Consider the following 12,830-nt stretch of genomic DNA (forward strand, 5'->3'; position numbering starts at 1 on the left):
ATTTTTTATTATTTTTTAATTTAAATTTAATTTTTAAATTATTTAATCTGATTTCGATCTTAATTTGAATCTAATAGCCATTGAATTAAATATTTTATATATATATAATTCATAAATTCCTCACAAATAAATCAATTTAAAAATCAATAAATTTATTCAATTTGATTCAATTTAATTAATTTTTTCTCTTCAAAATCGAACCGAACCAAAATAACTAAAATTTTTATAATATAAAATCAAACCAAATTATATTAAAAATCAAACCAAATTACCGAATTAAGACAATTCGATTCAATTTAAACCGAATAAGGCTCACCCCTAGAATTTTCAACAGCAAAAACTGAGTTGATTTTGCATCGATTGCAATAATGCAGCAAGCTAAAAAGTTAAAGAAATCTGCATAAAAATTATTCAGAATGCGACTCTAATTTAGTTCAGCATAGAAACAGCCACTCTATAAAGGAAAGCCTTAGCATAAGAAAGGCTCCATATATCAAACCCTCCCCAAAGCCCACAAGTGTTGCTCGGCGAGTCAAACCTTACATATAATTCAAACACATCAGAGTGAAAAAAACTACTTAATTGGGCAAGTACTGAAGCCAGGCAACAATGATCAGTGCGAAAATGAAAAGCTTCTTTGTATTGAAATGCTTTCCCACCTTTCTTAAAGCTCTCTACAAACATGGATAAACGGATCTTGATAAGCTAATATCTAGACCTTCAAAAGGCAGGAAATGGACATGCAAGTAAAACACAAACTATAGGAAAAGAAATCTAGAAACCAGTCATATAAGATTACAAAAGCCAATAAAACAAGAACCCTAAACCCATACTTCTAGGGAATGAAAACCTGTCAGGAACCAACGAATGTACGGAAGATGCGTCATAGAAATACTTCAATTTGAGGCAGCCCACCCAAACTATCACAAATGAAGAATCTCAAGACTTAGCACTACTATTACAATATTGACGCTTTAAAGCAGCAAGACAGCTTCACAATTGCAGTCCATGGCTCAAGGAGCAATCACAGCAATTAGCTTTCATATTCTACTCTCAAGCAACATAAACCTTAAATTAATCCATGCAGCTGGGGGATGGTAATAGCTAGCAAACATTAACAATCCCATTTGCTACATTCCGCTTCTCTAAGGCAAGCGGCTTACTTGCCATCGACGCATTCCCAGCTTTTGTAACTGGGCCATTCTCAGTAGGCTTCAGGTCCCCATTGGACTGAGCAATTGAAATGCTTCCCTGGGTCACATCACTCACAACCTCCAGTGTATTGTGTGACATATTTGCCACTTCTTTCTTCTCGTCTTCAAGCTTTCTTTCTAATACCTGCACTTGTGTAAAATATAAATGTGCAAAGTGTTACATTGACACAAGAATTCTCTTAAATGGAAGGGAATCACAAGGAATTGCCACATACTAGCTAAACAATTAGCATTTTAAAACAATAAAACCAAACAAAAAACATATTTATATAACTAGGGGGACAAAGAAAATCTTGCCTGTTTCTGGAACTGCTGTTGCTTGGCCTTCTTCTCCTGAATCATCTTCTGACGCTTCTCATAAAATCCAAAATCATCCAAAATGCATGTTTTGCTGGAGTGGTCTTTGAATATTTTGACCATTTTAAGCCCCAGCTCCAGTTTAACCTACAAAAAACCCCCCCAAGAAAATTGTTGTTTACAATGAAGAATGAAGAACAAGAAAAGAGAAAAACAGGTGGAGCCACGTATTCAGCTAAACAAGTAACTACCTCTTGTGTGTCCCTGCTGTTGGTTACAGGTTTGTTCTCATTGTTCTCAAGGGTGATGTGCTTCAATAAACTATTAGGGATATCCTTTACAATGTGCCACTTCAATGGGAAACAACCAGTCCACTTGTCCTGTTGCCAGTATTCCACATTCTTGTGAAAATCAACTGGCCCAACCATCTCCGCAAGGCCAACAAATTGCCCACTAGTATTTACCTGGATAAAATTCAAAAGAACAAATGATAAGGGCCAAGAACAGTAGTTAAATAAAAAAAAGGTGGAATTCAAATGCATTTATATGCTCACCGAGAAGAAAAGAAATACAGGGCAGCCACCAGATTTCTGCTGGGCCTCCTGATATGCTGCATCAAGCTTCTTGTTCCCATTTGGCGTGCTGGTCCAGACATTATATTTTATGCTCTTATGGACATCATCCTCACTATAAGACTTGATAACAAAAAATTTAGCATCACTATAATCATCAGGGAAATCTGCTTTGTTATATTGCTCCTTGTCTGGAGTAGTAGCCATCTCATCCTTTCCCTCATTAACAGTTTCAATTGATGGAACATTCTGCCCCTTGACAACTAACGTGACAGGTGCAAAACCCTTTTGGTTCTTAAAACCCTTGGCCCTTGGTCCCCTATTTAGCTCATTTAAACCGTCAATACTATCATTTCGATAACCAAAGTAACCATTGTCTCGCCCTCTGGGTTTATATTTGCTGTCAACAGCCAACCATCCATTTGCATTCATCCTTGAATCATAACCAGTAGATCCAAAGCTCATATTAGATCTAAAAGTATTCCCATACTGACCATAAAACTTGTTTGGGTAAAAACCGTTCATGTATCCATGAGTTGATCCCACGTCAGACATTGGACCAGGTTGATGCAAGCCCTGTGAAGTGAAGCAACATAAACATATAAGAATAGATGCTAAGCAAAACTAACTTTACACTCCAATCACCCATGAGATTGTGTATGTGTATTTTCAGGTTGCTGAAAACCATGAAAGACACTAAGAAATGACTAAGACAGCATAATTTAAGAAGCTGAGGCAGTGGGCACGAATCCTGGTAACTTCTCATGTCTGCTAACAAGCATACTTCTCATGTCTGCTTACAAGCATACTTCTCATGTCTGCTTACAAGCATAGATCCATTAATTAACTACATAGCATGAAATCATAATTGACTGAAGCAATCAACACAAATTAAATAATAAATTCTGCCATCATCCAGACCTAGAAAATTTCAAAAAAATAATTCAATTTAGATACTTGAACAAATTTGCAAGCAGCCCATAGCCTACTAGATTATAAACCATTTTTGCCCACAAAACTCATTCAAAAGAACCATCAGTACCTCCATCATTCAGATCAAAATGACACAAATAAAGAAGACAATAGAATTCTGTGTACCATATAATTGGAGTTTTGCCGAAAATTATGGTTCCTCGAAGATGGAATATTATTAGCCTTCAAAAATGAAGTAACACCAGTGTTTCTGTACTTCCCATCAAAGCCAAATCTAGGATCTTGATAACCAGTAGCAGGCATACCACCTGGCAAAATACCCCTTCCATTTGTATTATTCAAATTCAACAATGAATTTTGATATGTAGGTTTAACGGGAATTGATTCATTGTTTCCCTTCATTCCTCCACCACTGACAATGGCACCAGAATTCCCTTTAGTGGTTTCAGTGGGTGAAGTCTTTTGGTCAGGGGCAGTGGAGGCAGTCAGTTCCCCTTGAGACGAGACTGCCTGAGTAGGGGTGAATGACCCACTACTAGCCGTCAGCGGCTGGAAATAAGGAGGATACTGGTAGTGTTGAGGCCCATACATCTGGCCATCATTCACCAATGTTGGAACTGGGGAAGTTGCAGGTGAATATGGGCCATACGGTGCATATCCATAACCATTATGATACATAACAGACCCATTATCCCCATAAACTCCCTGCCAAAAGAATAAGCACATTAAATAACTGTAAAAACTCAACTAGCATACTGAAAACTTTAAGGTAAGAAAGACTAAAATGATACATATTACAAATCCAAAGAAACTGCTATAACTAAATTAGTTTTTGACCAAGTATAAATACTTACTGATGCCATCTCCACTCCATCTGTATTTAAATATCTAGAATAGTTGTCCCACTCGTTACCAGTTCCATTATAGCCTGAAAGAATTCACAAGAATATCAATACAATGCTTAAAAACATTGTGGAAGCTATTTTATCCAGTAAGAAACAGCACACCATCAGTGCTACCAATATTCAATTTTCAAGATTCTTCAAAATTTGACCCAGGAATGAATTCAAAGAAGCTTCTATTAAACAAACTTCAAAAATTGAATTCACGAAATAAACTCAAAAGACATAATCGAAATAAACTCAAAAGACATAATCTTACTTCCGTAATAATAGGCAGGCGAGGAATAACCATTGGGAAGATAGCACATCGTTGGATCCATTAAATCTGGTAAAAATGGCGTCACCGACCGCTCAGATGACTGAATCTGACTATTTGCAGGAACAACCGACTCCGTACTGCCATATTGATAACCAGCAGTCTGCCCAAAAGACAGATATTAACGTTCCAAATCAAACATGCTGAGTCCACCCTTAAATCAAACCATAAGAACAATATCAAAGTCGATAAAAATAAATAAATAAATAAATTACCTTCTTGGCGGACTCAGGAAATTCCAACGTGTTCGTTTGAGAATCTAAGGACAAATTCTGCAGCAATTCTGCAGCTTCTATAGGAAAGAAAAAGAGTGAAGGAAATAGACACAACATAGTTCTGTATCTAAACCATTAATTAAGTAAAACTAATAAAGCGGTAGCAAAATTCTCCATCTATTAACCATTTCCTTGCAGAGACAATTATATAATAAAATAAAATCTATAACCAACAAAAAAAAAAAGTAATCAATCAACACTGCAATCACTCTTAGAGCAACAGAGAACATAGAACCCAGCAAACCAAATCCTACCCACCTCAAATCGAGTAAATTATCACATCCCTAATAAAAAATAAAAAATAAAAAAAAAAGTAAATCAAGGCCACATATGAACAAAACAATAGCACATATCAAAAAAACCCTTGAAACAGAAGTTACAGATCTCGACGAGGATTAGAAAGCAATAGAAACAATAAAAAGAAAATATACCCAGATCAGGAAATTGAGAAAGGATACTCTCAGGAGAGGGAGTAACGGTAGCCATAAGCGAATAAAATTGATTTTTAGATCTTATAGATGAAAACCTAAACCTCCGAGAAATAAGGTACAAGTAGGATTTAGGGGTTTGAGTGGAGGGAGAGAGCGAGAGGAGCTCGCAGCCGCCGAGGGGTAAAGGCTTGGAAGCGAAAAGGGTTTAGGTCACTGGGAAGTGTGATTCAAATACCGCCACGGCTCTCTCTTTGGGACCCTACCTCTCAATATTTTTTTTAGATTATTATAATTTATAATATCTAATAATTTCCGTTCTCAAAAAAAAAATCTAATAATTTCCCAAATTTTGCAAAAAAAAAAAATTATTATTATTATTATTATTATTATTATTATTATTATTATTTTCCGTTCTCAATATTTATTATTATTATTATTACCTAAAAAAAATTAGGGATGACAAAGAAAAAAAAAACACCCTTATTAAGAAGAGGAAATAATGGAATGAAAAAAAAAAAATCTGATAATAATATATTGTCTTTTATTTTTATTTCTTAAAAAATAATATATAAATTTATTATTATTTAAAAATTTTTAATTTGATTGATTTCTTATTTAAATTTTAAATTATATTATATTAACTAAAGAAAATAATTACATTGAAAAAAAATAAATCTATTAAGAATTTTTTATTTAATTGAAAATTAAATTAATTTTAATTAACATATAGTCCTCTTTATATATTTGTATGGTGATTTTAATTTATAATTATGGAGCAAGTGTATTGTAAATGCATTAAATAATATATATATATATATATATATTGTGTGTGAATTTAATTGATTAAGTTAAAATTTTAGTATTAATTTAAAAATTATTTTTATGAAATTTAGAAATTTATTATTATATTTTTATTAAGTTCATATTTTTAAGAAAAATCATGTTATTATTAATCTAATTATTCGGATGTAATAATTATCAACTCAAACACAAATAAAATAAAATAGTTAACTATATATATATATATATATATATAATTTGAATGATTGAGGAGGATGTTTAGAAGTTAAAATGGCACCACGTGTGAGTCCCTCATGATATTAAGTTGTCCAACGTATTTATTTCTACGAAAATTAAATTTGATATCTTCATAGAAATTTGATGGGGTGAGATTTTATTATCTAAATTAGTTCTCTTTATAATGTATTTTACATATTATTTATATTCATTGTATGTACATTCAAAAATAATTAATAAATTATTTTACCTTAATGTATATTGCACATTAATTTACTCATTATATAAATATAAAATTGTTATTTAAAAAAATTTTTATACAAGTTTTTTTAATTTTAGATAATATAATATTATTATTATATGTTATTTTTAATAGCTAATTAAATTTAATTATTCATTAGTATGATTATATTTTACTTCTAATTAAATTTAATTTAAAAAAATTATAAAAAATAAAATTAATAAATTATATTACTTTAGTCAATTAAAATATTATAAATAAAACACGTGAAATAGAATTATTATTAAAAAAATAACTATATTTATAAAAATTTGAAAAGAATATTTTTTTAATATTAAACCTTTAAATTACATATTATTATTTACTACTAATAAAATTATTTATGAATTAGAATTTTTATCTATATAAATATTTTTTAAAATAAGATTTATAATAGGTTTAAGATTTTAATATGTTAATTATTATTTATTGTAAATTAAAAAATTACAAAATAATTTAATCATTTCATAAATTTTTTTATTCATATTTTTATATTTATAAATTAATTATTAGAAAATAATACAACACTTTTGAATAGAAAGTTATATTAATGATTGAATGAATTTTTATTATTTATTAATTTAAATATATATAATTATATGTAATGTAAATTAAAAATTAAAAAATGAAGTATTTAAAATAAAAATGTATATATGGTAAATAAATTGATGAAAAGTTAAATTATATAATTTAGAAATACATTGTTATAATTATATATAATATATTAATTTATTTTTTAATATAACTCTAAATACTCATATATTTATAAAATTAAATAAGGTTAAAAGATTAAAAAAAATATTTATGCCAATTATCAATTTGAGTAAAAACTTTTAATGATATTAATTTAACCATAAATCTTTTCAAATATTTTTAATTTTAATAATAAATTTAATTAAAAATAATTAACTCATTAATTGATAAAAATAATTTAAGTTTTTTTATTTATTATCAATTATAGCTACTCCTTTCGGCTATATTAGTGTATTCAATAATTTTAGTACTTTTTTATTAATTTTAACAAACTTATTGTTGATAAAAAAATAATAAATAAATGATAAAGCTAATATTATTATCTAAATTTTTAATTTTTTTATCTTTTTTTCTACTTATATTTTTAATTCTCATATTTCTTATCATTTATTTTAAATTTAAGGCAAAAAAAAAGAAAAATAAATTATTTGAAAATAAAATATCAACAAATAATAAAAACAAAATAGATGTAATTATAATTTTCAAAACGATAGATAAAGTTAATTAAAATAATAATTTTTATCAATTTAAGAATAACTATTAAAATTAACATAAAAAAAAATTGACTAATATTAATAATGCATACAAATATTTGAATTGCTTTTATCAATTAAGTTAATTGATAAAATTGAAATTAATGTCAAAGTTTAATATTAAATTTATAAAATTAAAAAGTTTAATCAAAATTGAAGAAATTTATAAAACTTGTAATTTTTTTAGTCATTTAGCCATTAAATAATAATATAAAATTTATATAAATAGATAAAAATTTGAAATAAAAAAGTATTTAAATTTGATGTTATGATTTTTTTTATTATATTTTAGTACAAAATTAAATTTTTTTTTATTTTAAACAATTAATTATTCAAATAAAGTCTAAATAATTTTTATGAATAGTGTTTTTTTATAATTTTTAATATTTATAAATTATAATATTTTATTGATGCAAAAAATAAAATTAATTTGAAAATAACACTAATTAATAAAAAAATTGTAAAACACTTTTTTTTATTTTATTTAAAATTTTAGTTGATTTTATTAAAATAGTAAAATTAGTGTTAGTTTTATTTTTTTATCTAAATTAGCCAAAATTAAAATGTAATCATAATAATTTCATTAAAGTTTCCAATAAAAATTATTTTTTAATTTATTATATTAAACAATAATTTGAGAATATAAAATTATTTATTTTTATTCTTAATAAAAATGAAATAAGTAAATTTATTTTTATATAAAAATAAATTTTAAGTTTGATTAAAACTATATTTTTATTAATATAAATAATTAAAAAAATTATAAATTTATAACTAATAATGTGATTCATCTATTTGAATTCAATTAAAAATTAAAATTTTTAATTTTATTATGTAGTTAATGCTAAATTTTTATTTCATTAAATATATATATTTATTTATTTATTTATTTTATTAAAATGAATTAAATAATTTGTAATGAATTAATATTTTTTATAGGACTATAATTATAGAATTACTATAATAATAATTAACATATATTTTTTAATATAAGTAGAATTAATACTAAAATTTTAATTGATATTAATTATTGTAATATTAAAAAAATTATTAGATATTTAGTGATAAATATTTAGTTGCTAAAAGTTATTAGTGACAACATAAAATATTGTAGAATTTGCTTAATAAAAGATTTAACGATAAATTTTTTGTCCCTAAAAATTAGCAACTAATTTTTAAAATTATTAGCGATAAATATTTTTGTCGCTAAATACTTTTAGAATGAATTTATATATATTAGCATGCAATCTTCTTTACTAAAAATTATTGGTGACAAATTATTTATCTCTCACTAAAAATATATTTTTTTATACTTTTATTAATATTAGATAAATTAATAATATTTTTATTTTTTATTTATTATTTTTTTTAGTTAATTATTTCTTATAAAATTTTATACTAAAGTTAAGTAAAAGTAGTATTAAGAATTTTAAATTTATTTGAACTCTAAAATTACAATTTGGATAAAATCATTGTTCTCCCTCCCTTCATATATTTATATATAATTTAGATATTAATATAATTTGTTAAATGATCAATCCTGATTAGTTTTTAAATTTTCATGTTAATCTTTAAATAAAAAATATAAATCAACTTAAGCAGAAGTAAAAGAGTCCTTATCAACGTATTAATCATTTTAATGTTCCTCTATTTTTTTAATTTTATAATATATATATATATATATATATATATATATATATATATATATATATTACTTAAATATATTATTTTTAATAATTAATTTAATTTAATTTTTTATTGCAATAAATTACCATTGGATATTTTTTATATTCCACTATTCTCCCCTTCCACTTTTATCTAGTATTTTTTAAAAATATTGCATGATGTTTGAATTAATTAAACATATTCATAATTTAATTTTCTTTATCTGTAATTATTGAGATGAGTTTCTTTATTTTTTTTCTAATTTTAAGATATTTTTATTTTGTTTAAAATATATTGGCTTTTAATAATGCATTAAATTTTATATTTTATTGTTATAATACCAAATTATCAAAGTATATTATATTTACTTGCATATCTTTTTTCTTTTAATCTAAATAGGGTTAGGTGTAACGCCCTCACTTTAGGTAGTCCGTACATTCCATTATTCCAATGACTAACGTCTGATCGGACAATCAGAATGTTTGGAACTACACTCAAACTAAAGTGAGAATGTATAAATTGACTGAATAAAGATTAAATAAAATTAAGAAAAAATAAAAGAAACGAGCTGCAACTCGGTTAAATAAGCCGGAAGTCACGACAATGGGTAATGCTAACGGGAAATGACTGTAAAGATAGTTGTCAACTCCAGACTCATGGGGAACCCTATGAAATAATTATTTGGGATGTAATGGAACGGATTTACGAGGATTAATGACAATAAAAATACCAAAAAAAATATAAGAAAATTTAAGTTAATTGGTAAAGATAATTATAATTTGAGGACATTCAATAAAGGGCATTTTGGTCATTCCATTTGGAGAGTTGACTTTTGACCAAATATCATTTAAATTAAGTGAAAATTTATGCAATAAAATATGAAGAAATTTTGAAGAAAATTAAAATAGAAACATGTGATGGAAAGAAGAAAAAAAAAGAAAAGAAAATTTAATTTCATTTATGACCTAAGTATCACAAAAAGGTGATCTCATTAAAAATTTAATTAAATTCTAAGAAGATAAATATGTGAGCATAAAACAAAATTTCAATAATTGAAATTTGGTCTTCTTCTTCGTTTTCAATCACCTTGGCCGAACCTCTCCCTTAAGTCCTCCCACCATTTTCATTCTTCCAAAGCTTCAATTCCCATATCATTTCATCGTATTTCCCAAAATCCCCAACATAAAAACTTAAATTTAGACCTTGATTAAGAATTTGGGAGCAAAAATGAGAGGAAAACTTGAAGTTAAGGAAGCTTGGAAATTCTTCAAGTTGAGGTTAGTGCATGTTAATTTCTTAATCTTATTTATTTTTTGAAATTTAGCTTGAATATGAACAAATAATTAAGAAATTGAAGGAAATCATGTGTTAATTTGAAAAGCAAATTTCGGCTAGCACTTATAGGATGAGGAATTGATGAGTTTTATTGAACTAAAATCTAAATACAAGCTTGGATAGTGATACATGAATGATTAATGACCTTAATTGGGATGTGTTGTATGATTCATAGATTGGAAGTTAGGGTTTTGGAGGGAAAATTTAGGGTTATTGGCTAGAAATATTTAACTGAAGTGTTGAGATCAATTATTGACAATTGATGCATATTGAGCTTGAATTGAAGTTGGTTGTGAAGTTGGAATGTTGGAATTTGGAAGTGTTCTTGTGTGCAAGAATTTTGAACTTTGAGTCCAGTGGGTTTGGGCAGCCATAAGTTGAATTGTGTAGCTTCAATTGATGTAAGGCTAATTGGAGATAAAACTAGGGACATAATGTCACATTTTTTATGAGAGACTCTACTCAGAAAACTAACACAAAGTGACCTAAAATTGGCTTGAATCCGAGTAACCAAAATCTGGACTTGGAAAAATGACCATATGAACAATGATTGTTCAAATGGCCATAACTTTGTGTAGAGAGGTCCAAATGACCTGATTCTTGAAACCATGAAAAGATTAGATGTAACACCCCTGATTTTATATATTATTATTGGGCTTCGTGTAGGTATCCTCAATTCGTGAAAATTTGACAGTTGTCCGGATCTGTGAATTTCCGGCCAGACAGACTAGCTACCGGAAAAGTCTCCGAATTGGATCGAGGTTTTGGCTACCCCACCATTGTCAGGCATCCCGAGCGCGTTCCCGAAGTCGGAATCGGCAAAGGTAAACCCGAACCTTGTTTTTACGTAATTTTCTAGTGCTTAAATAGGATTAAAAATCCGTAAAATATTCGTGGTAGCTTAGAAAATTATGATTCTTTTTGCAATAGCTTAGTAATATTGCTAAGGACCGCGGGGCAAAGTTTTAGAATTTTTAGAGCTTATTTGGGCAGTTTTTGCAAAAATGGTCAATTATAAGGACTAAATTGAAATATTACATACTGTGATGGATGATTGATTTGAGGGGCCCAGGAGGGGCTGTGTGATATGATTGAGCTGTGGATATATGGATTGTAAATATAGAAGTGTGTTTTGAGCCATTTTGCAGGTTGGGTAGGTCCTAGGTATAGGGGAGACTCTGCCGGATTTTCGGCACGACTTAGGACGTATTGGTCTTTTTTCTTTGTTTGTATTGAGTCAAATTTATTAAATGATTGTAATAAAATTGTCGTGAGCCGGATGACCTTCTTCCTCCACCCAGCCGCCTCAGTGACCATCGTCAAGTCTGTGAGTAAAATATTAATTTTAATTGTAATTTCGATATTATTATATGTTCAGTATGCCCATACATCACTTATATGCATATATTTATGTAGTTAAACTCTAGGCACGATTTATGATGCATGATAAGCGTTAAAGTGCCATGATGTTGTTGTGGTAATTTGGAGGCGGTGTGCGTGCGTTGGCGTCGTGTGATGTGGTGTGGACTATGGATAGGGCGGGGTAGTCACGGCTTGAGTAATTATTTGGGACCGATCCTTCGAGTGGTAGTCACGGCTTGAGTAATTCGCTGGGACCCTCGATTTGGTTATTAAGTGGAAGTCCGAGCTTGAGTAATTCGCTGGCACCAGGTTGGATTTAAGAGAGCTGTATAGGGGATCAGCTCTCATATGTTATGATTGATACTACAGGGTGTGTGAGTGCTCCAAATTACCTTTTTGATGTTATGATGTGAAAATGATGTTGATGTTGCATTTCACTCTACAGGGTGCATTAGTTTTAGATAGTTATAGAGATTATGGTTAAAATTGATATTTTACTCTCGAGTCGAACGCTCACTCTGTTCAAAAATTTTTACAGCCACGGAGGATACTTTTTGAGGTTAACTGCTTTCTCCCTCAGTCAATTATTACTGTTTGTATAAACTTGTTAAATCTTAGAATTTCCGCATGTGTTAGGAATGTTTATTTGATTTGGGTCTGTAAACTAAATTATTATTTTTGGACCTGTAAACTTAATATTCTATGCATGTTGGATGGATTGGATGAGGAGCCGAGCTCCCATTTATTTTATCTTTGATGAGTATGTGGAGGGTGAGCCGAGCTCCCCAATTGAGTATTTATTGTGTTTACAGTGGGTGAGTCGAAAACTCCCCGTTGGAAAGTCCATTTTATGGCGGACTGTCATCCGCTTGTTTTCTTGAAATTGGGCCCAAATGGGCCTTAGAATTGGGTAAATGAGCAGTTAGGCTTACTACGGGCCTCGGG

The 12,830-nt window shown here is 28.3% G+C and overlaps 1 protein-coding gene across 5 annotated transcripts; it reads right to left on the minus strand.

The window, feature by feature from the left end:
• Nucleotides 1–617: 617 nt before the first annotated feature.
• Nucleotides 618–5,193, minus strand: LOC110641838 (YTH domain-containing protein ECT4). 5 transcript variants are annotated; one of them, XM_021793691.2, is made up of 9 exons: nt 4,968–5,193; nt 4,450–4,526; nt 4,178–4,337; nt 3,871–3,944; nt 3,182–3,721; nt 2,066–2,659; nt 1,763–1,975; nt 1,512–1,658; nt 618–1,338 (listed from the first exon to the last, which is right to left on the minus strand). In XM_021793691.2, exons 1-9 carry the CDS (start codon nt 4,993–4,995, stop codon nt 1,105–1,107), a joined length of 2,067 nt encoding a protein of 688 aa, XP_021649383.2. In that variant the 5' UTR covers nt 4,996–5,193; the 3' UTR covers nt 618–1,104. The 5 variants fall into 5 exon arrangements, with proteins under 5 accessions (XP_021649383.2, XP_058007516.1, XP_058007515.1 ...); XM_058151533.1 differs by having other exon boundaries at nt 4,450–4,523; nt 4,968–5,163; XM_058151532.1 differs by having other exon boundaries at nt 4,450–4,576; nt 4,968–5,163.
• Nucleotides 5,194–12,830: the final 7,637 nt, after the last annotated feature.

The sequence above is a fragment of the Hevea brasiliensis genome, chromosome 8, assembly GCF_030052815.1.
Source record: "Hevea brasiliensis isolate MT/VB/25A 57/8 chromosome 8, ASM3005281v1, whole genome shotgun sequence".
NCBI lineage: Eukaryota > Viridiplantae > Streptophyta > Magnoliopsida > Malpighiales > Euphorbiaceae > Hevea > Hevea brasiliensis.